Below are 25,840 nucleotides of genomic sequence, written 5' to 3' on the forward strand. Positions count from 1 at the left end.
ACAAATATTAAATTTAGTCGTTATATGAAAAATGGATGTTATCACAGATTACAGATGTACAGACTCGAGCTTTTTTCCAAAAACCTGTGTATTTTTGAATTCGCGAATTTGCGATACATTTCCTGGAATTTTGAATTTGCGATACATTGCCTGGGTATCTGTTATTTGAGCTTTAGATTACATCAAAACCAACATTTTGCGTGATGTGAATGAATCACTCAAAACGGTGTCGATCGCGGTGACATCTACATGTATTTGCCAGGTCGCTCATTCTAAAAACGAGATTAGTCCTTTCCAAAGCTATTGCATGGAACTAAAACCAAAAATATACATATATGTACTTGTATATACTTTTATCTGTAAAAAGTATGATACTGATATATTGTTTAAACCAGGGGTGAAAATAAGCAAATTTTTTGATTCACAGTAAATAAAAATAGTCAGTATTATCTTTTCATATCACATATTTATTGTAGATATTTTAATGAATTTTGAAAAGGATGATTTTTGAGGAAGATAATTTTTGGTTTTACTTAGAATTTAAAAAGGTCTTCAGTTTCATTTCCCACAATTTAAAACATAATCGCAATTCTAGTTTTGTTGTCCAATTTTTTAATTCACGATGTTCGGTTTTTTGATTCACAATCGGATATCTTGATTCACATTTTCATGCGCAAAATGGGCTTATTTCTACCTCTGGTTCAAACAAAAATAAGTGATTTAAAAAAACTGTTATAATCCACCTAGTGATGTAATGATGCCCTTCTCATGTCATATTAACTTTTTGATGTGGAACACATCTTTATTTTCTATACAGGGGTGCAAATCAGAAACTCAAGGAATGAATGAGAATATTTCTAAGATTCGATTTGAATCTATCAAGCCACGTATTTTCAATTATAAATGATTGAAATTTTGATTAGTAGCGAGCCGTGGCGTATTTTGTCTGCTAAAAATCTCCGGCGTATCGGATTTCCCTGCCATAGACAACGGTTTGAAGCAGTAAGCGATATATCAAAGTGAAAGCATCGCTCTGATAGGTCAATCGATGCAAAAGCGAAACTGTTGGAAGCACGCGAATTCATAAATAGAATTGAAATTATAGTTAACGTTTCAGTCCTACGCGTAGCATGCTAGAGGTAGGTTGTTACTAGACAGCAAGACAAAAAGTGCCATAAAACGATTTGAAGTTTTAATTGGTATGCTCTGATCTTGTGTCATGCAAGCTCGAATGAAATTCCATGTTATGTCGTTTCGCCTGAGAAATTGGCAACTACTCCACGGTAAACTTTGAGTGCTTAAGATAATTTTTTTTATTTATATAAGATGAACTCGATTGATAATGAGAAAAAGTTTATCGCTTCAGCCGAAATTTCAGAATTGTAGAGAAACTTAACGCTAAAAAAAACTGCTTGCATACAAAATCTGAACACAAGCTTGGCGAAGAGAAGCTTAATTATCGAAATCGCAAGTATGTACAAAGATATAATTGCATACATTTGGGATATTGGTGTAATTTCGTCAGCTATAAAACAAATGCAAATCAAGACAAATGATGTTCAGTGTTGGTTCGGATTGATTGAACTTTTTGATTGTAGATCATTAGAAATTGTGGTGGCCTTGTTCCACATCAATGGCTCGAACAACCCCATGGGGCTGATCCTTGTAGTTTTTTGCAATTATTTTAGCATAATTGGGGCCTCAGTCATAATGTACGATAGTAAAAAGAAATGATTGCCAATTACATTACAATAAATGCTACCTCTAAGCAAAAAGTAGGTGTCATTTTCAGATTCGATTTAAAAAATTTTTTTCATTTCGTTGCACTTTAATTTCTTATCATGTTCATATACATATATTCCTAATCCGCCTGTATTGGGGATTTCTCTTCTGAAAAATATTGGATTTTTCTGAAAATATAGATTTAAATGTAGTAACCCTCCACCAACTAGCAGGATCTACCAACTACACTGAAGTCTTTTTTATGCGAGTCTAAGAACCGCATAAAAACCGCATAACTCTGAAAATTCGCATAAAAAAACCGCATAACACTGAAACTTCGCATAAAAAACCGCATAACTCTGAAACTTCGCATAAAAAAGTCGCATAAAAAAGACCTTAGTGTACATGAATTTACCAATCAGTTTGATACAAATTTGCACCTCATTTCGGCATCACTAGTGAAAAAAATATTCATAAAATTGAATATTTCTCACTTATCGCGGTGTTAAAGCGGAACCGGAAGTCGGATCCGGATCGACTTTTTGAAGAATTTAAAGAACTTATATTTGCTTCTTAGTTTGCGAAAATCGGTTGGAAAATTTCGAATTAAATTTGCACATATTTCCTTGAAATTCTGGAACCGGAAGTCGGATCCAAATGAAATTCAGGAACTTTGTATGGAACCATAACACCTTTCATTTGAATCTGAGTTTGCGAAAATCGGTTCAGTCATCTCTAGAAAATTGAGTGACATTATTTGTCCGATATACACACAGACATTTGCGATCTCGACGAACTGAGTCGAATAGTACATGACACTCGACCATCTGGTCCTCGATTGTAAAGTCGGTTTTCACAGCGATTGCTTAACCATATATATATATATATATATATATATATATATATATATATATATATATATATATATATATATATATATATATATATATATATATATATATATATATATATATATATATATATATATATATATATATATATATATATATATATATATATATATATATATATATATATATATATATATATATATATATATATATATATATATATATATATATATATATATATATATATATATATATATATATATATCGCAAATTTAACTACCCCTCAGTAACTGGTAATGTAAAAACTAGAGTGACTATAATCAGAGTGGCGACAGCTGTTCGTTTGGAATGACAGCTACCAGTTCCAAACGAGCAAACGACCTGTCAATTCAATGTAAAGCTAATGGAATGTTTTTAATTGTTGCCTTGATGGCCAGCAAGCGAATGAGAGTTACTACCTGAGCGTTTGAGGTTTTAACCACGCAGAAGCTGCTCTCTCTGTCGCTTCTGGTTGATGGTTTAACTCTCGCGATGGCAGTCTGCTCGCCTTGATGGCCAGCAAGCGAATGAGAGTTGCTACCTCGCCTTGATGGCCAGCAAGCGAATGAGAGTTGCTACCTGAGCGTTTGAGGTTTTAACCACGCAAAAGGTGCTCTCTCCGTCGCTGCTGGTTGATGGTTTAACTCCCGAGATGGCAGCCTTCTAGCCTTGATGGCCAGCAAGCGAATGAGAGTTGCTACCTGAGCGTTTGAGGTTTTAACCACGCAGAAGGTGCTCTCTCCGTCGCTGCTGGTTTGACTCCCGCGATGGCAGCCTTCTCGCCTTGATGGCCAGCAAGCGAATGAGAGTTGCTACCTGAGCGTTTGAGGTTTTAACCACGCAGAAGGTGTACTTTCCGTCGCTGTTGGTTGAATGTTTACCTCCCACGACGTCTGCTACCATCGAACGCACGAAAAGAAATGATCGATTTTCACCACGGTTCCCCTTTTATACGCATTCAGTTGAAGAAATGTGCCTGACTACCTCAAAATCGTCGTCCTTGCGCGAAAAACCCAAGCGAAAGTAAAGAGTTTTCCGCTTTATTGTGAAATTTTGAGAAAACTTGATTTTTGAGTTGTTTGTGGTTATCTCACACTGTTTAAAATATTATCCTAAATTCCTGATCATATTTTTGATGAAATGGTGAAAGAATTATGTTGCTACCATTAATACAACTCGAGATATTCACGATTAAGTTCTGCCCATTCTTCCATATGGCTAATTTTGAAAAGGCACCCCATAGTAAAGTAAGTCGTATTCACGACAAAACAATTGTGAAAGCAAAATTGCAAAATATATTTGTGTCTTTTATAATGTCTAACGTATTTATGATGTAGGAAATATATGAGAAGTACTGCCATGTCGTATCCCAATATTTTTTTAACTGAAAACGTTCGTCGTGTACAAGTTCAAAAACACATCTTTTTTTTTAATGAGAATACCATCCAAAAAAAAAATCAGGTTTTAGTAAATACAATCTTTTTTGACTCATTGACTTCATCAAACCTTTGAGCTACAGCGATTTGTCGAAGTTGTTCTTTGAAATCCCATTCCATCTCATGCTTTATATCTCCTCAGAATAAGCTATCGCTCTAGACTTCCTACGGTGGAACATTTTTCTGATGCGACGCTCGCTTCTCTAATCTCCACCCCGATTCTGCATTTCGAAATTTTGCATTCTGTGGCCAGTATTACCGTTCTCACTTCCACTTTTACATTCACTTCACTTACATGTCACTTCACTTGATTTTCCGTATTACCAGTATCACCCACAGTGAAGTAATCACTGTAGTGAAAAAACTATTATTCCAACAAATGTGATGTTCGTAATAACCACAAGCTCACCTAAGTAATTACTTTTTGCTCTGAATCGACTTTCGTGATAATGAGTTTTATTCACTTGATTTTCACCGTGAAGTAATACCGATAATAAGGGTCACAATCACCGGTTTTCACCGTGTAGTGATACATTATTCTTTATTTGTAACTAACCTGATGCATCCCAGCTTTCTGATTCAAAATCGATTTATCAGAAAATTCTACCACTGATTTGGGTGGGTTTAGAGTGAGTGGCCACAAACGGGTTCCATATTAATCGAAAATGATAAGCGCAGTTCCCATGACTAGAGTACCATGAGATGACTTCCATTCGAGGTAGTTGATAAATCCAAATTAAATTCTCCGCGATTCGCAAAACGATTCGGAATTTGTTTCGTTTACGTTTCTCGTGCCTTTAATACACAGTAACTAAGGTTATAGTAACTATTATTCAAAATCAACAATTTATCAACTTGTGTTGCCAGTTCCAAATTTTTTTGAATCAATTTCGTTTTTACTAGAGTGCCTATAACCAGAGTGACGACATCTCATCCGTAATGCTGGCAACAATTAAAAACATTCCATTAGCTTTACATTGAATTGACAGGTCGTTTGCTCGTTTGGAACTGGTAGCTGTCATTCCAAACGAACAGCTGTCGCCACTCTGATTATAGTCACTCTAGTTTTTACATTACCAGTTACTGAGGGGTAGTTAAATTTGCGATATATATATATATATATATATATATATATATATATATATATATATATATATATATATATATATATATATATATATATATATATATATATATATATATATATATATATATATATATCGCAAATTTAACTACCCCTCAGTAACTGGTAATGTAAAAACTAGAGTGACTATAATCAGAGTGGCGACAGCTGTTCGTTTGGAATGACAGCTACCAGTTCCAAACGAGCAAACGACCTGTCAATTCAATGTAAAGCTAATGGAATGTTTTTAATTGTTGCCAGCATTACGGATGAGATGTCGTCACTCTGGTTATAGGCACTCTAGTAAAAACGAAATTGATTCAAAAAAATTTGGAACTGGCAACACAAGTTGATAAATTGTTGATTTTGAATAATAGTTACTATAACCTTAGTTACTGTGTATTAAAGGCACGAGAAACGTAAACGAAACAAATTCCGAATCGTTTTGCGAATCGCGGAGAATTTAATTTGGATTTATCAACTACCTCGAATGGAAGTCTTCTCATGGTACTCTAGTCATGGGAACTGCGCTTATCATTTTCGATTAATATGGAACCCGTTTGTGGCCACTCACTCTAAACCCACCCAAATCAGTGGTAGAATTTTCTGATAAATCGATTTTGAATCAGAAAGCTGGGATGCATCAGGTTAGTTACAAATAAAGAATAATGTATCACTACACGGTGAAAACCGGTGATTGTGACCCTTATTATCGGTATTACTTCACGGTGAAAATCAAGTGAATAAAACTCATTATCACGAAAGTCGATTCAGAGCAAAAAGTAATTACTTAGGTGAGCTTGTGGTTATTACGAACATCACATTTGTTGGAATAATAGTTTTTTCACTACAGTGATTACTTCACTGTGGGTGATACTGGTAATACGGAAAATCAAGTGAAGTGACATGTAAGTGAAGTGAATGTAAAAGTGGAAGTGAGAACGGTAATACTGGCCACAGAATGCAAAATTTCGAAATGCAGAATCGGGGTGGAGATTAGAGAAGCGAGCGTCGCATCAGAAAAATGTTCCACCGTAGGAAGTCTAGAGCGATAGCTTATTCTGAGGAGATATAAAGCATGAGATGGAATGGGATTTCAAAGAACAACTTCGACAAATCGCTGTAGCTCAAAGGTTTGATGAAGTCAATGAGTCAAAAAAGATTGTATTTACTAAAACCTGATTTTTTTTTGGATGGTATTCTCATTAAAAAAAAGATGTGTTTTTGAACTTGTACACGACGAACGTTTTCAGTTAAAAAAATATTGGGATACGACATGGCAGTACTTCTCATATATTTCCTACATCATAAATACGTTAGACATTATAAAAGACACAAATATATTTTGCAATTTTGCTTTCACAATTGTTTTGTCGTGAATACGACTTACTTTACTATGGGGTGCCTTTTCAAAATTAGCCATATGGAAGAATGGGCAGAACTTAATCGTGAATATCTCGAGTTGTATTAATGGTAGCAACATAATTCTTTCACCATTTCATCAAAAATATGATCAGGAATTTAGGATAATATTTTAAACAGTGTGAGATAACCACAAACAACTCAAAAATCAAGTTTTCTCAAAATTTCACAATAAAGCGGAAAACTCTTTACTTTCGCTTGGGTTTTTCGCGCAAGGACGACGATTTTGAGGTAGTCAGGCACATTTCTTCAACTGAATGCGTATAAAAGGGGAACCGTGGTGAAAATCGATCATTTCTTTTCGTGCGTTCGATGGTAGCAGACGTCGTGGGAGGTAAACATTCAACCAACAGCGACGGAAAGTACACCTTCTGCGTGGTTAAAACCTCAAACGCTCAGGTAGCAACTCTCATTCGCTTGCTGGCCATCAAGGCGAGAAGGCTGCCATCGCGGGAGTCAAACCAGCAGCGACGGAGAGAGCACCTTCTGCGTGGTTAAAACCTCAAACGCTCAGGTAGCAACTCTCATTCGCTTGCTGGCCATCAAGGCTAGAAGGCTGCCATCTCGGGAGTTAAACCATCAACCAGCAGCGACGGAGAGAGCACCTTTTGCGTGGTTAAAACCTCAAACGCTCAGGTAGCAACTCTCATTCGCTTGCTGGCCATCAAGGCGAGGTAGCAACTCTCATTCGCTTGCTGGCCATCAAGGCGAGCAGACTGCCATCGCGAGAGTTAAACCATCAACCAGAAGCGACAGAGAGAGCAGCTTCTGCGTGGTTAAAACCTCAAACGCTCAGGTAGTAACTCTCATTCGCTTGCTGGCCATCAAGGCAAGAAGACTGCCATCGCGGGAGTTAAACCATCAACCAGCAGCGACGGAGAGAGCACCTTCTGCGTGGTTAAAAACCTCAAACGCTCAGGTAGCAACTCTCATTCGCTTGCTGGCCATCAAGGTGAGAAGGCTGCCACCTCGGGAGTTAAACCATCAACCAGCAGCGACGGAGAGAGCACCTTTTGCGTGGTTAAAACCTCAAACGCTCAGGTAGCAACTCTCATTCGCTTGCTGGCCATCAAGGCAAGAAGACTGCCATCGCGGGAGTTAAACAATCAACCAGCAGCGACGGAGAGAGCACCTTCTGCGTGGTTAAAAACCTCAAACGCTCAGGTAGCAACTCTCATTCGCTTGCTGGCCATCAAGGTGAGAAGGCTGCCACCTCGGGAGTTAAACCAACAACCAGCAGCGACGGAGAGAGCACCTTTTGCGTGGTTAAAACCTCAAACGCTCAGGTAGCAACTCTCATTCGCTTGCTGGCCATCAAGGCAAGAAGACTGCCATCGCGGGAGTTAAACAATCAACCAGCAGCGAATTTAACTACCCCTCAGTAACTGGTAATGTAAAAACTAGAGTGACTATAATCAGAGTGGCGACAGCTGTTCGTTTGGAATGACAGCTACCAGTTCCAAACGAGCAAACGACCTGTCAATTCAATGTAAAGCTAATGGAATGTTTTTAATTGTTGCCAGCATTACGGATGAGATGTCGTCACTCTGGTTATAGGCACTCTAGTAAAAACGAAATTGATTCAAAAAAATTTGGAACTGGCAACACAAGTTGATAAATTGTTGATTTTGAATAATAGTTACTAAAACCTTAGTTACTGTGTATTAAAGGCACGAGAAACGTAAACGAAACAAATTCCGAATCGTTTTGCGAATCGCGGAGAATTTAATTTGGATTTATCAACTACCTCGAATGGAAGTCTTCTCATGGTACTCTAGTCATGGGAACTGCGCTTATCATTTTCGATTAATATGGAACCCGTTTGTGGCCACTCACTCTAAACCCACCCAAATCAGTGGTAGAATTTTCTGATAAATCGATTTTGAATCAGAAAGCTGGGATGCATCAGGTTAGTTACAAATAAAGAATAATGTATCACTACACGGTGAAAACCGGTGATTGTGACCCTTATTATCGGTATTACTTCACGGTGAAAATCAAGTGAATAAAACTCATTATCACGAAAGTCGATTCAGAGCAAAAAGTAATTACTTAGGTGAGCTTGTGGTTATTACGAACATCACATTTGTTGGAATAATAGTTTTTTCACTACAGTGATTACTTCACTGTGGGTGATACTGGTAATAAGGAAAATCAAGTGAAGTGACATGTAAGTGAAGTGAATGTAAAAGTGGAAGTGAGAACGGTAATACTGGCCACAGAATGCAAAATTTCGAAATGCAGAATCGGGGTGGAGATTAGAGAAGCGAGCGTCGCATCAGAAAAATGTTCCACCGTAGGAAGTCTAGAGCGATAGCTTATTCTGAGGAGATATAAAGCATGAGATGGAATGGGATTTCAAAGAACAACTTCGACAAATCGCTGTAGCTCAAAGGTTTGATGAAGTCAATGAGTCAAAAAAGATTGTATTTACTAAAACCTGATTTTTTTTTTGGATGGTATTCTCATTAAAAAAAAGATGTGTTTTTGAACTTGTACACGACGAACGTTTTCAGTTAAAAAAATATTGGGATACGACATGGCAGTACTTCTCATATATTTCCTACATCATAAATATTATATTTCCTACATCATAAATACGTTAGACATTATAAAAGACACAAATATATTTTGCAATTTTGCTTTCACAATTGTTTTGTCGTGAATACGACTTACTTTACTATGGGGTGCCTTTTCAAAATTAGCCATATGGAAGAATGGGCAGAACTTAATCGTGAATATCTCGAGTTGTATTAATGGTAGCAACATAATTCTTTCACCATTTCATCAAAAATATGATCAGGAATTTAGGATAATATTTTAAACAGTGTGAGATAACCACAAACAACTCAAAAATCAAGTTTTCTCAAAATTTCACAATAAAGCGGAAAACTCTTTACTTTCGCTTGGGTTTTTCGCGCAAGGACGACGATTTTGAGGTAGTCAGGCACATTTCTTCAACTGAATGCGTATAAAAGGGGAACCGTGGTGAAAATCGATCATTTCTTTTCGTGCGTTCGATGGTAGCAGACGTCGTGGGAGGTAAACATTCAACCAACAGCGACGGAAAGTACACCTTCTGCGTGGTTAAAACCTCAAACGCTCAGGTAGCAACTCTCATTCGCTTGCTGGCCATCAAGGCGAGAAGGCTGCCATCGCGGGAGTCAAACGGAGTCAAGCGGGAGTCAAGCGACGGAGAGAGCACCTTCTGCGTGGTTAAAACCTCAAACGCTCAGGTAGCAACTCTCATTCGCTTGCTGGCCATCAAGGCTAGAAGGCTGCCATCTCGGGAGTTAAACCATCAACCAGCAGCGACGGAGAGAGCACCTTTTGCGTGGTTAAAACCTCAAACGCTCAGGTAGCAACTCTCATTCGCTTGCTGGCCATCAAGGCGAGGTAGCAACTCTCATTCGCTTGCTGGCCATCAAGGCGAGCAGACTGCCATCGCGAGAGTTAAACCATCAACCAGAAGCGACAGAGAGAGCAGCTTCTGCGTGGTTAAAACCTCAAACGCTCAGGTAGTAACTCTCATTCGCTTGCTGGCCATCAAGGCAAGAAGACTGCCATCGCGGGAGTTAAACCATCAACCAGCAGCGACGGAGAGAGCACCTTCTGCGTGGTTAAAAACCTCAAACGCTCAGGTAGCAACTCTCATTCGCTTGCTGGCCATCAAGGTGAGAAGGCTGCCACCTCGGGAGTTAAACCATCAACCAGCAGCGACGGAGAGAGCACCTTTTGCGTGGTTAAAACCTCAAACGCTCAGGTAGCAACTCTCATTCGCTTGCTGGCCATCAAGGCAAGAAGACTGCCATCGCGGGAGTTAAACAATCAACCAGCAGCGACGGAGAGAGCACCTTCTGCGTGGTTAAAAACCTCAAACGCTCAGGTAGCAACTCTCATTCGCTTGCTGGCCATCAAGGTGAGAAGGCTGCCACCTCGGGAGTTAAACCAACAACCAGCAGCGACGGAGAGAGCACCTTTTGCGTGGTTAAAACCTCAAACGCTCAGGTAGCAACTCTCATTCGCTTGCTGGCCATCAAGGCAAGAAGACTGCCATCGCGGGAGTTAAACAATCAACCAGCAGCGACGGAGAGAGCACTTTCTGCGTGGTTAAAGCCTCAAACGCTCAGGTAGCAACTCTCATTCGCTTGCTGGCCATCAAGGTGAGAAGGCTGCCACCTCGGGAGTTAAACCATCAACCAGCAGCGACGGAGAGAGCACCTTTTGCGTGGTTAAAACCTCAAACGCTCAGGTAGCAACTCTCATTCGCTTGCTGGCCATCAAGGCGAGCAGACTGCCATCGCGAGAGTTAAACCATCAACCAGAAGCGACGGAGAGTGCACCTTCTGCGTGGGTAAAACCTCAAACGCTCAGGTAGCAATTCTCATTCGCTTGCTGGCCATCAAGGCGAGCAGACTGCCATCGCGAGAGTTAAACCATCAACCAGAAGCGACGGAGAGTGCACCTTCTGCGTGGGTAAAACCTTAAACGCTCAGGTGCGTGCTGAAACTGGATTCTGGAACTGTATTCCGGAAATAATTTCGAAATTGCAGTTATTGAAACTGGATTCTGAGTCTGTTATTGGTTCTAAATTTAGTTCTTGAACTCAGGATCCAGTTCTTTATTCCAGACTTCTTCTATTCGGTTCTTTTTAGAACCATAATAATACTCCTAAAGAATTATGCGGAAATTTACTTTACTGTACTCTATACAACCCATTCTGGTAGTCATGGCGAAAAATCTTCTTCAAGGTTCAGAGCTTAGTTCTGGAATATGGGTTTAGAATTCAGAGTTTGCGTGCTGAACTAACTCAACTCGTCACTCTTCATCACGAACGCTTTCATAAAAAGTTCTTTTCAGAGCCACCATTTTTTTATTATAAAAAACTATACTGCTTATTTCATAATATTTAATTGCGTTTCAGAATGTTTAATGTAACTAATTTGTAATTTAGTCTAGGCGCATCGTTTAAATTTCTAGTAATGAAAGAGGCGAAAGTTGCACAATTCAAACAATCGCTACTACCAATTCGAATTCGGAAGCATAAATAAAGCGTGTCATATTCGTATTCACGACATCCAGTTATGTCTCTGACATTACACACCCGTACTTTTTATTTCTCAACCATGAATTTAATTTGTTACAAAACTGTTATAATGTACAACAGAAGGTTTCTCGCTACAATAAACGTTTATTGGTATTTCTTGCTAAAGCTATTCAGCACAATTCTGTATTTTGTTCGAATCGAATTAATTCGATCCAATACGATATTTTGAATTTAGTATCTCAATTGAGTTCGAGTTTCCCTTACAAAAGCTTCACTCGATCGAATTACAGAATAGGGTTGATTACAACTATCCTTAAAACACTAATCAATGCTTTCTACTTCATTTTAATCCTAATTGATTCACTTTTCAAGCTAGTTATGCAGACATGTATCTGCTACTCTATAAAATTATTGTTTATTCACGGGCTCCATGGTAACTTGTACCTCTGTTGCCCTATTATTAAAGACATCTTGTTAACAAGATATCCAGCGCTCACATTTCCGGAACAAATCATTGGCAACAACATTTTTCGCTAGCATGGCGCCCTCAAGCGAGTCCGCGTCGAGTCTCGTACACAGGAGTAGAGGAGAGAAATATCAAATTCGTGCGCGCCAAAATAACAGCATTGCGCACCCATAAGCGGCCCTTACACGATCATTAAAAGTGTCATTTCTAAGTAATGACACTTCTGCTCAAATGCACGCCATTACTGCATTACTGTACATCATTACTTTTTAGCATTACACGTTCATTAATGATGAGTATTTGTAACTACTCCAGCAATAGCAATAGCAATATTTTTATTTTCGTTTAGCTGAAAATAAATTTGATTTGCCATTGAAATGTTAAGGTTAATGAAATATTAACAATTTAAATCTACACTTTGTCATTTTTTCGCGTATAGTTCTAAAGATGTTCAGCACTTCCACACAAAAAATAAGAAGAAGAAATAATGTTGGTAATGATGGAAAATCCGGAATTTCATCATTACTCGTGTCATTACTGAATTCGTATACCTTACACAATCATTAAAAGTGCCATTACTTTTTAGTAATGACACTTTTAATGATCGTGTAAGGGCCGCTATACAATTGACATGATATGTTGAATGCGACACCGTGCGATGGCTGAACTGAAGATTGATTACGCTCCAAGTTGACAGGGTGCTATTATGCTGCTTTGTGTTTTTAACCAAAAGGAACCTGTAAGTTTTTCATAAGCTTGCGACCAGAAGCCAACCGAATTCTATCTATCGGGTGTTACATACTTTCCACAACAGCGTTATAAAAATTTATGATCAGTTTTCTGACATTGATAATCTTTTTTTGTTAGCAGTATTTTAGATTAAGGCTGGGTTAGATTTAGCTTTGTGCAAATACGTGAAAAGTACTTAAATGGGGTATTGTTCTGGAAACGTGTAAATCATGAAAAATGAAAATATTCGATGAAACCTGTGAACGTGCCCTTCATCGATTATAATATTCGATACTTTCTTTCATGTTTTAATTCAATACTTTATGTTGTCTTTTGTTTATACTTCGTTGTCTTGTAAACGTCAAAAAAGAGCGAATGTCATCGGAAATAGTGTCATGTAACAAAACGAATCGAACGAGAGACAGATATCTTTCTAATAAGGAGAAAATATAAATTGATAGCCACGTTTGAAAATATATTTCGTTCTCGTTTGTTGGCCTTAACTAAGCAGCATACAACTGTTTTAGACTTGTTTGTTTGACTGCAACGATAAATATATATAAACTGCAAATAGTGATTGTGCTGATTACGCTCATACACCCACTACACGAATTGTTTTGCATTTTTCGCTTAAACTTATATTGCAAGTAGAAAACAGAGATCAGTTATCTAGTTTGGCAGTCGCATTGAAGTTCATGATATAAATCAATCATATACTGTTGAACGAAAAGTATCAAAAACGGAGCTCAAGGAACTAGCTAATGATTCTTATTTTCATTCGTGTTCGACATCCGATGGTGTATCTTGCCCTGGGCAGTTCGTAAAACTGGTCTCAGACGGGATGGAGGACGAAACTATCTTCGGCGAGAAGCAGTCAATACGAGACTCTGCCCGAGCTTTGAAGAAGTATGGTAGCATATCAGCGTCTGGTACTGCCTTCAGCGGGAGTGGGCACCGATCACCCGCCATGTGTACCGAAGCACTCATCCGACACGAAATAGAGAAAACGGACACGTTGCAGGGAATTGCACTGAAGTATGGATGTAGTGTAAGTAATGTGTGATTTCATGGCTTTTTTATAACTTTTGAATCAAACTTTATTTATGAACTTAGAAATAGAATCCTATTTGAAATTGAACAATTCTAATTCTTCCAGATGGAACAAATTCGTCGCATCAACCGACTTTTACCAACCGACACCATATTCCTGAGACAATTTCTAATGATACCGGTAGACAAGGATTCTCCATATTATCCAAAAGATCCGTCAGCTATCATCCGACCAAGTGCTCTATCACTGCGATCGGCCTCCGTTTCAGCGTGTCCGTCCAATTCGTCAGCTTGTCCTACGCCGATGGACACGGGAGTAGGCGATGCGAATATTATATCACCCGAGGAAGAAAGTAGAAAGAACATGGAAGAATTTTTAGGAAAAATTGATTCCTCAATAGCGTCATCTCGGAAATATATAGCAGAATCCCAGAAGAATAGCGAGTTTATGGGCAGCCAAAGCGATGATAACATTTTCAGTTCCGGTGCGAGTATGAACAGCAGTGGGTATTATTCAAAACCGCGGGCATACTCGACGGCATCTTCATCGTCGTCAATATCATCATATCAACAATATCACTATCATACTGTCAACGCGGCGGCGGGGGCAGGACAAATGGTTGGTTCAACGTCCCATCTTAATCACAAACGACAAAGCTCGACCGGGAGTACCGCTTCCGATACGAGTCAGCTAATTGTAATGACCCAAGGAAAACGGGTGCAGACTTCGATTCAAAAATTAGAAAAACAACAAGACGAGCTGTTTGAGTTGTAGCAGCGACATCATCAGGATTTATCCCATTCGACAACAGAATCATCCGATCAGATAGATATGAAGATGCTAGTCGGGTACCATCATGCTGAACAGTATGCGCTTAGTTCCGGTACCAACAGTAGTGAGCTACAGTTCCAAAACTTTCACTACCAAACCCACCCATCCTATCGTCAACTAATAGTCGGATTCAAATCACGGATCAACAGCCTTGTAGGGCTGTTTATGCGAAGCAATCGCAATGAACGACGTCAGTTGCGATATCACCACTACCATCGACAGCAAAATGAATGGCGAGAGACAGATGAAGGGACGCCTATCAATCCGAAGCGAATAAAGATAAAAGACCAGAATTTCAAGAGTTTTTATAAGTGGCCAAAGACCACCGGATAGAAATTCCAGAAGTACCTGCACGGTAAGTAGATTGCAACTATCCAAGCCAATAGTAATTCTTCGAAGGCAAAATGAAATTAAGCCAATCTCACACATACACGTACATAACTAATGAGATTTGTCTAGAGCAAGATCTACTAAAGAAGCAATTTATTTCCTTTCTCCGTCAACCATTGCAGTGTGATAGTTAAAAATTAAGCTATGATTATTCAACAATATGATCACTCTCAACAAATACTAACCCTCGTAGCTTAACTGCACAGCAATCAGCCAGTGCGATAAGGATGGTGCTTTCTTTGCTATCGAAATGTTTTGGGTATCGAAATTTATTGTTCATGATAACAAAGATTATTACTCCGTTACCATTTTGGTTAATGCTTCTGGTGCGAACATGAAATTCGGGTGCGAAGATTATTTTATGCTTGCTTTTTCCGTTCCATATTTAGTTAGCCTTCATGATTTTTCATCTCGTTTCTATGTATATGATAGTAATGAAATGATTAATGTTTTCTTGTAATGAAAAGAAAACTTGTTTTGTTGTGATTGCCGATACGATTTCACGAACATCTTGGTTTATTTTTCTTCAGTCCGACAGAACTTCTTTTAGTTTATATAAAAAAAGAACATTAGTTTTAATGAAATCTTATCATTTATTGTATTTTTTTTAACGTTGATAGAATCAACACTGCCTTCGCAGCTCATGAGACATATTTCTTATTCATTGTTGACGTAAATTTTCGCGATATATCATTCATATTTAAAACTGTTACCAAGTAGATAAAACTGCGACTGAATACTATAGCCTATTTAGGGGGAAGTATCCATAGAGGCCGTAAAATATACTTTTTTGCATTTTGTTTTCTTGGGAAAATAAAAACAGTGCAAATTAAAATTAACATCATATATATTTAGGCAATCCTTGAAAAAACACATATTTTTGATTCCGAAAAATTGATTGATTGGTAGTTCCTGTAAGTCGTGTCGCAGTTTACATCCAAATTTTTATCTGAAATCATAAAATGAAACGTTATTCTACTCGGGAGGGGTTTCTTATCCTAGATATTTTAGGAAATTCAAACAATAATCATAAAAATCAGACTTAAAAAATTTGGATTACTCTGCAATAATTTTCAATTATTTTTCTGTAAATAATTGCTAAAAATATTATTTTTAGTTTTTTTTTATTTAATTCATTTTTTGACACGGCACTCGATCCTTAAGTTTTACGGAGCCGGAATTTTAACTAAAAATCTCCTTAGTGGATCTTCTTGTAGTCTGTTTCCTTAAGAGATAGATGTTATCATTATTGTCTAGCGAGGATTGGGGGGCAGATGGCTTGCTCGCATCTTCGATCATTTCGTCATCGTAATTATTTGGTTGCCACCGTCGCTGTTATTTTTTGTTACTGCTCCTGTTATTATATTGAAAGGCGTAGGGGTCTAACACTTTTGAAAAATAATCTAGTTTTGCTTTATATTTTCTCATAATAATTAATCATACATTTCAAGAATATTTTGTCAAATTTTCAAGCTTACCGGTACAAAACTCTGGAAGTTATGGATTTTTATCTTTGCTTATCTCATACTGCGAAGCTCGAAAAAGGAAAAGCTAGGCGCACAGGCCAGAAAGTTCGGCTTCGATTGACTGGATAATTTGACCAAAAATTTTTGAAATGTTTTATTATGACACAATACAAAGAAAAAATATGATTTTTCGAAAGTGTTAGACACTACGCGCCCTCTAGAAAAATAATTTGTTTCCTTCGATTTTATAGACAATAAAATTTAAACATGTTTTTCTCGAAAGCCCGTTTTTTAAAGTCCTTCGTGTCCATCGTCATTTAAAAATTACTTCAGCAATTATTTTCAAGTTTTGCACACTCGTTCAACATGTGAAAAGTCGTAGTTTTGACTTTAAGTACCCATCAAAAATTACAAAATCAAACTAAAACGTACCCTACCTTACCTTACCTAACAGCTATAGTCCTGGGATCCTTTGCTGTATCAAGCAAATGTCTCCACATAACTCGGTCCATGGCTGCTCGTCGCCAGCCACTCAAGGCACGGATGCTTCTGAGATCACCCTCCACTTGATCGATCCACCTTGCTCGCTGCGCTCCTCTTCTTCGTTTACCAGTCGGATCAAATTCAAGAACCATTTCACTGGGCTGTCGTCCGACATCCGTATGACATGCCCAGCCCATCGTAGATGTCCGATTTTAGCTGTCCGTACGATAGGTGGTTCTCCTAGCAGCTGTTGCAATTCGTGATTCATACGCCGTCTCCACGTTCCATCTTCCATCTGCACTCCGCCATAGATGGTTCTCAGTACCTTTCTTTCGAAAACACTGAGTGCGCGTTGGTCCTCTGCCAACATAGTCCAGGTCTCGTGGCCATAGAGAACAACCATCGTTGCTTTGATCAATCGCATCAGTTTATCCGGGAAACCGTATTCGTGCATTATTTGCCATAGCTGTTCTCGATCGATTGTGTCGTATGCCGCTTTGAAGTCAATGAATAGGTGATGCGTGGGTACGTTGTATTCACGACACTTCTGGAGTACTTGTCTTATCGCGAATATGTGGCGCGGGCTCCAGTAAAGCCCGCTTGGTACGGGATTCCTTAGCTATTGGTAATAGACGACGGCAAAGGATTTGGGAGAGTACCTTGTAGGCGGCGTTCAGCAATGTGATTGTGCGGTAATTGCAACAATCTAGCTTATCGGCCTTTTTGTAAACGGGACATACCACTCCATCCATCCATTCCTGCGGTAGAATCTCCTTGCGGGGGAAGAAGGTGCTTCGAATATCCATTCCGCGGGAGGCTGCAAAGTTTACGCATCGTTGACCGTTGTCCAGCCCGATCACGGGCCTGTACATTGCCTCCCGGCCTACCTGAGCATTCATGTCGCCGATGACGAGTTTTACATCCCGCCGTGGACAGCTGTCGTAGATTCGTTCCAGCTGCGCGTAAAATGCTTCCTTCTCGTCATCGGGTCTCGTCTCATGTGGGCGGCGCACGTTGATTATGCTATAATTGAAGAAACGGCCCTTGATCTTCAATACGCACATCCTATCACTGATTGACTGCCACCCAATCACGCGCTGACTCATCTTGCCCAACACTATAAATCACGTTCCTAGAACGCTGGTTGTGCCACAGCTCTGGTTGAAAGTAGCCGCTCGATGCCCACTTTTCCACGTCTCCTGTCCCGTCCAACAAAGTTCCTGCAGTGCTACGATATCGAGGCAGCGGATTTGAAGCTCATCATGCAGCATTCGGTCGTATCCTGGGAAGCCAAGCGATTTGAAGTTTCATGTGCCAGGCTTCCAATCGTAGTCCTTTGTTCGTTGCGTAGGTCTTTGCCGATTATGCCGAGTCGTATTTCTTACTTGATTGTGCGTAACATGTGTTTTCCGGGCGTCTTATTAGGCCTGCACCAACCTCCTGTCATCGTGCCAGCACTGTTTAGAGTCCCACACTGACACAAGGACGGTAATCAGCCGCTACTAACATGGAGAACAGACGCTCGGGTAAGCTCGCTCTCTGTAAAGAGAAGGCAAGCCCTCCCTTCCCTGTCAGCATATGTCCAAGGTCCCACCGGGGTTGGTTACCCGACCTTTCCTATGGTTACTCGTACCCCAGCCGGCACCGCGGGGAGGTATGGATAGGAGTTACTGGACGAGAGGCTAAGAACCACATTGGGGCCTGAATTGCGCATTGCCCAGTCGTTTACCAACTAAAACGTAGGGGCCTAGAAAAACATCTAATATAACTATGCTGCTTCGATTTGTTGATTTCTGATAAGTCTGCGCTGAGATACAGTGAACACCGCAAATCATGATTTCTACGAAATCCTTAAAAATACTCGTTCACCAGTTTATTTCTCAATGTTTTTTCACGAAAATATAACATATTGGGTTTTGAATAATGCTTCTTATTATGCAAAACATTTGAATTTATTTTCTTGAATGATACTGCCCATAATTGCATATCAGTCCCATATTTAAAATCAACAAGTTTTGGAAAAGATAAATACATATTTCGGAAATAATTCGCTTTTTTCCGCTACTATGACGGTTGATCCGTGATACTATTGAATCTCTTGACATACATGCATTACATCATAAACTTTTCATCTGGGATGAAATATTGCATTTTTTCGTTATTCGTTTATATAAAAGCTGTTACGCAACAAAATGGGACTAAGATGCGAGTACTTCTGTTAACGAACGAAAAGATACTCGCATACCGGTCCATCTTAGCATGCTATGCTTCACTCCCACGTGACAAAATTTCATGTTTGATTTTCCATGCGTGTGAAACTTTTAATTGTTCGATATATTTAAGTTTGTGATATAATGCCACGTCTTGATGCAATTAAATGGTATGGTCATAGACTCTTGCACGGAAGACAGCTCAAACAGTGACTTTGTAGGTTCCAATTCAAAATATTCGCATATGCCTACATCTTATTTTAGTCAAAGTTATGACAAAAGAGCTAACTCTTTTCCTTAAGTTGTTGCTTCGGAGGATGAAATTGTGACTATAAATGGGAGCAATACGTTTGAAAGAAGCTATTTTGGCGAGGAGCTGAGATAAAAACACAAATTATCCAAGAAGAATTATCGTACCTGCGAAGTCTGTTGAAACAGAAGGTCAAATTCCACTACAGGAATGTAATACCAAGGCTTTGCTTTACGTTTTTAGTTACCAAAACGTGATTTTTAATGCTTGGGACAGATATGCGAGTACTTTCCACATGGGACAGACCCGACTTGGTATTTTTTCACATTTTACTGAACTAACCCCAAATTATTTTTGCGATTCCAGAAAGTAAGGTAAAAATAGACGTTATCCGTCTGGCTAACTCAAAAATGGCCAGAACCCATATGGGACTGATATGCGAATATGAGCAGGACAGCTCGGAATTTTTTCGTAATCCTAAGTAATTCTAAAAAACATAGATGTTTTTTTCTAAAATACGTGAACACCTACTATCTGACAAAGTCCATTTATTACACTAAATTTTCGAAGAGATGAACAACACCTCGGTCCGTGGATGCTCGGCGTCAGCCACTTAAGGTACGAATACTTCGTAGGTCGCCTCCACCTAGCTCGCTGTGCTCGTCTTCTTCTTTTGCCCAACGAATCAGATTCAAAAACTATTTTCTCTGTGTTGCCGTCCGGCAGTTTTAAAGACTTTTCTACTCATGTAAAATAATAAAATACTTTTCCACTCATGTAAAATACTTAAAATACCGGCACCACGAATTCTGCAAATGCAAATAATATCAATCAAATTTTTTCTAACAAGAAAAACAGCTGCCTGCACTGTAAGGATGTTTAGTTTTTCCTTACAAACTATCGACATCCGACCATCTGGTGCCCACCAAAACATAGCAAAGAAACACGAAGAAGTCTCAATTTCCCAGTGCCTAACAAGGTCTGTCACTAGTATAGAAAAATAGTTTTCACCCTGGCTGTCTACTCTTCCCGCTTATCAGTTCTACAGAAAATTGATTTGAGATCCAAGCTAACACACTAGTTGATGTCCCCGTACTCGATCGTCTGAGGGCGACTTAAAAATAAGCAACCAATCAAAAATGTGATACTTATAAGTTCGACGAAAACTGTAACTCGGTTAGTCGTTTCGTCTATGCCCTACCACATTGCTTAGTAATAATATGTTTGACTTGAGTATGTAATACGTAACAATGTGATTTTTTGTTTATCCACTATAAATATATATATTCAAAACTACACCCAATTGTCTGGCTTATCACATTCGAATTAAAGGTGCAATTGGTTATTGAACTAATATGTAATAAATACTATTACTCATCCACACATCAATCAATCAATCATGATAGCAAACACGACGTGGTCACGAATACGAAAATAACACATAGTTTAACCTACCAATAATAATTATAAAGCTTTATTGTGTACCCAAACTAAGAAAAACTCACGGAAGTTAATATCGTCGCGAGACAAAGGAATGATTATTAAACGTTGATACATAAATCTATATATAATAGTAACGAAGATGTCTGCTATGGAATATGAATATGTTTATTAGTAGATAACCGCGAGTTTGCAAGGACGAAGTGAAATTAGATAGTCACGGATATGTAAGAGATAGCAACGTTTTCACTTCCCAAAGTGATAAAATATATTGAAATTGTATGTGAATGTATGTGTAAATTTGTGTATATAAGCATAGAGCATGGGATCATATAAAAAACAAACAAGAATAAATTATAACTATATATCTTAACCATTCCGACGACGTTAGTTAATGAAATTGAACAAAAGAAATCATTAGTTTTTTTTTCAAATTTGCTTCATCTTTCAATTTTGTAAATTAAATTTTATTTTAAACAGTATCGGTATCAATTAAACTCGTTTTGCGTTTCTCATATAAAAACCGGCTTTTGAACCATAGCCCGAAGGGTCTGTAGTGTATATATATATATATATATATAATAATCAAGTAGGCTAAGAATATCTCTTTGGTAATAAATGATCATTAAGTTATTAACTTCCACTAAAGACAGTTGATTTCCTTTAAACGCTACATTGGCGACGAGTGGGATTTTGAAAAAAAAAGTTTTCAAGAACTCAAGAAATTTTGAAGCTCATTTTGACAGAATGTCTAAAGTAAGTAAAAAAAAAAAAAAACTCAAGTTTAGTTGGATATATTTCGTGAGTCGATATTTGGCCGAAAACATAATTTTGAAAAAATGGGACCTTGGTGGTCTGGAATTGTAACGATCCGTTCGTTTGTTTGAATTGATTAGTGATGGGACAAAAGTCCATCCATAATCAGAACGATCCGCTCGTTTGATTTACCAGTTTCAAGATGAGACACAAGTCTATCTGTAATCAACACGATCCGTTCGTATGATTGATTCGATCTGTGATGGGATTAAAGTCCATCCATAATCAGAACGATCCGCTCGTTTGATTTGCCTGTTTCAAGATGAGACACTAGTCCAACAGTAAACAGCACGACCAGCTCGTTTAGTTAAGAGGCTTGAAAAAAAAAATGTTACAAGTTGTCATGACCACAACTGTTGCCATGACTGTTTCTATAGTTATTTCAAATTGTGTTTACAGGTATCCTAGGCTATAAGTGTGATTCAGAAATAAATTTATCTTGTTTTAGTTTTCATAATTAAATTTTAATAAGAATAACTTTTCTAAATGCAGTTGGATTTTAACATACCACCATTTGTGGAAAATGGTGATGGTCGAGCAAGAATTTGTTGGGAAGCTTGGAAAGAACAATTCATGGCTTATTTAGCTCTAAAGTCCGTAGAAGATCACGACGAAAAATATAAAGCTCTTATGTGTTTTGGAGGACCCGATGTAAGGAAAATCGCTCAAACTGCTAAGTTTGAAGGATCATATGTGATAGATAATCCATTCCGTGCCGCAATGGATGTCCTAGATGATTATTATTCACCCAGGATGTCTCTACGTTACGAAAGATTTAGATTTCGCCAGATTAAATTCAACCCCCATGAGAAGTTAGATCATTTCATTGTAAGAGTTAGATCACAAGCAGCTTTGTGTGATTTCGGAGACCAGTTGGATGAAATGATAATGGATCAAATTGTGTTTGCTACAGAAGCGGATGATAAACTACGTGCCAAATACCTGGAATGTGATCGTACTTTGGAAGATATGATGAAGATTGGTCGAACACATGAATCTGTAAAGGCTCAGGTTCAAGAGTTGCGAAATAAAGGCGTGTTTGATTCTGCAGACGTTTGTGAACTTACTAGAAGAAAGAATAAATGTAACAGATGTTCAGGAAACCATTTAGGAAATGATCCAAAATGCCCCGCACGTTCCGAGTTATGCCGTTTGTGTGGTAAGATTGGACATTTCGCAAGATGCTGTAAATCGAATCGGAGAAACTCGCAAAACATCATTAGTAAGCCTCATAATCCCTCTGAAATTAAAAATGAAAATATGCAGAAAGCCAGAAAACAAAAGTTTATTCGGGAAATAGAAGATACTACAGAGAAAGTCGAAATCCATGATCTTTTTCATATTAACGGAAAACGTTCGGTTATGGTTGATGTTGGAGGAGTCCTAATAAAGTTCGTCGTGGATACTGGAGCCGATGAAGATGTATTAAGTATGGCTGATTGGAAAACTATGAAGCGTATTGGATTCAGAAGTTTTGGTGTGAGGAAAGGGAGTAATAAAATTTTCCAAGCATATGGAAGCAATAAACCTTTGGTAGTTCTTGGAGAGATCGAGGCGGAAATCAAGTACGGAAACTCAAATTGTGACACAACATTATATGTAATACAAAATGGAAAGTGTTCGTTATTATCCGGAAAAACTTCTGAAGCTCTAGGTATAGTAAAATTTTTACACCAAATTCCGAAAACACCCTACCCTTCTATTAAAGGTAAAGTATATAAAATGGTAAAGAAACTCGTATAACAAGTGTAATATTCTGGCAGATATGTATGCATCAATCAAAATAAATAAATCGATCCCACCTGTAAAACAGACTTTACGACGTATACCCATCCCATTAGAAGAACTTACTCTTTTTAAGTTAAAAGAACTTCAAAATCAAGATATCATTGAACGAGTGAATGAAGCATCTGAGTGGGTTTCACCAATGTTGATAAAGCGAAAAAGTGCTAATGAGGTTGAAAAAAAAATAGGTAATAATAAAAATTTTTTATACTACTAGAATGTTTCATATTTAAGGTTAGAATAATAATTGATTTGCGAGAAGCTAACAAAGCCATTATACGAGAGGTTCATCCTTTACCTACAATGGAACAAATGGCTTGTAAATTAAAAGGAAGTAAATTTTTTACAAAATTTGACATAAAACAAGCATTCTATCAACTTAAATTACGAGAAGATTGTCGATACATTACAACATTCATTTCTCCAATTGGTCTCATGCGATATAAGCGTTTAGTTTTTGGATTACCGGCAGCGCCAGAATTGTTTCAAAAGTGTATGGAAACAATTTTAGGAGATTTCCCTTGGATAATCATATTTATTGATGATATTCTAATATACGCACCTGATGTATATTCTTTAAGAACTAGAACAGAAATGGTAAAGAAGCGTTTACGTGAAAGGAATGTAGTTCTTAACGAAAAAAAAACTATTGAATGTGTAAATGAAATAGAGTTCATTGGGTATAATTTATCTGAAAAAGGAGTGAAGGTATCAAATGAAAAACTAGAAGCCATTAAAAATTTTCGAGAACCTAAAACAACTGAAGAAGTTCGAAGTTTTTTAGGATTGATAACTTTTGTAAATCGTTATATTCCGAATTTATCAACAATTGCAAAACCTTTAAACACATTAACAAAGAAAGGAGTTCCATTTAAATGGACAACTAATCACCAGGAAGCATTTGTAGAACTAAAATCGAAGCTTGCGGAAAATGAAACTCTATCCTATTATGATTCAAATTTAGAAACTTATGTTATAGCTGATGCTAGCCCAGTGGGATTAGGAGCTGTCCTGTTCCAAAAAGATAATAATGAAATTTTTCGAATTGTAAGTTATGTATCGAAAACCCTTTCTGACGTTGAAAAACGGTATGCTCAAATAGAACGTGAAGCACTTGCTTTAGTATGGGCTGTCGAGAAATATTACTATTACCTTTATGGAAAATTTTTTTGGCTCGTTACGGATCATAAACCCTTAGTTACGATTTTCGGAGAAAGAGCAAAGCCAAGTGCCAGGATAGAAAGATGGATATTAAGATTGATGTCTTTTGATTACAAAGTATTATATCATCCTGGAAAAGCTAATATTGCAGACCCATTTTCAAGACTATATCAAGAAAATGACAGCAGTATTAAGAGTTTTGATGAAGAAGCGGAAAGGATTATTCAATTTATTTGTACTGATAAGTGTCCCGTAGCTCTCACGGATGCGGAGTTAATAAACGCCACGCGAAATGATATAGAATTAACCGAACTGATCAGATGGTTACCATATCCAACGAAAAGATGGCCTAAGACACTTTGTAGATATAAAATTATTGCAAACGATTTAACAACAGATGGAAATATTGTATTGAAGAACAATAAGATTGTTATACCCAAATGTTTGCAAAACCGTATTTTGCAGCTTGCTCACGATCCTCATTTAAGTATAGTAGCAATGAAAAAACGATTACGACAGAAAGTATGGTGGAACAGAATTGACATTATGATTGAAAACTTTGTAAATACGTGTCATGGATGTTTATTAGTTTCTGAATGCTCAACAGAACCCATGATAAGATCACATATGCCAACAGGTCCATGGAAGAAGGTCGCTCTCGATTTCACTGAAGTTGAAAACGGTATACATCTACTTGTTGTAGTTGACTATTTTTCACGATATCCGGAAATAGAGATGATGTCGTCAATAACTGCTACTGTTACCGTTTTTAAACTAAGAATTATATTTGCAAGATTTGGATTTCCCGAAGAGATAGTTTGTGATAATGGGCCTCCTTTCCATTCAGAAGAATTCAAACAATTCTGTGTTACAAACGGAATCAATATTCAATATTCCGTACCATACGCACCATTTCGAAATGGTCTAGTTGAAAGATTCAATAAAACTTTATTAAAAACTGTAAAGATTAGTGTTGCGATGGGTAGAAATTGGAAATCAGATCTGCAGAATTTTCTTCTTGCTTATCGTTCAACTCCACATTCTACTACAAACGTTGAGCCAGCAAAACTGCTTTTTGGACGTACAATTCGAGATAAAATTCCAATGAAAAGTATAAATAGA

At 37.9% G+C, this 25,840-nt stretch overlaps 2 protein-coding genes across 2 annotated transcripts in view; both read left to right on the forward strand.

The window, feature by feature from the left end:
* The window catches only part of LOC131440379 (lysM and putative peptidoglycan-binding domain-containing protein 2), a 32,274-nt gene extending 10,945 nt beyond the window's left edge, over positions 1–21,329 (forward strand). The window contains exons 2-3 of the mRNA XM_058611637.1: positions 13,653–13,883; positions 13,992–21,329. Of these exons, the coding sequence (XP_058467620.1) occupies positions 13,653–13,883; positions 13,992–14,660 (900 nt within the window). The 3' untranslated portion in view covers positions 14,661–21,329. The remainder of the gene's footprint in view (positions 1–13,652; positions 13,884–13,991) is intronic.
* Positions 21,330–21,889: 560 nt separating this feature from the next.
* LOC131437764 (uncharacterized) lies at positions 21,890–24,148 on the forward strand. The gene is made up of 2 exons (XM_058607361.1): positions 21,890–23,480; positions 23,536–24,148. Exons 1-2 carry the CDS (start codon positions 22,259–22,261, stop codon positions 23,772–23,774), a joined length of 1,461 nt encoding a protein of 486 aa, XP_058463344.1. The 5' UTR covers positions 21,890–22,258; the 3' UTR covers positions 23,775–24,148.
* Positions 24,149–25,840: the final 1,692 nt, after the last annotated feature.

The sequence above is a fragment of the Malaya genurostris genome, chromosome 1 (genome assembly GCF_030247185.1).
Source record: "Malaya genurostris strain Urasoe2022 chromosome 1, Malgen_1.1, whole genome shotgun sequence".
Classification (NCBI taxonomy): Eukaryota; Metazoa; Arthropoda; class Insecta; order Diptera; family Culicidae; genus Malaya; species Malaya genurostris.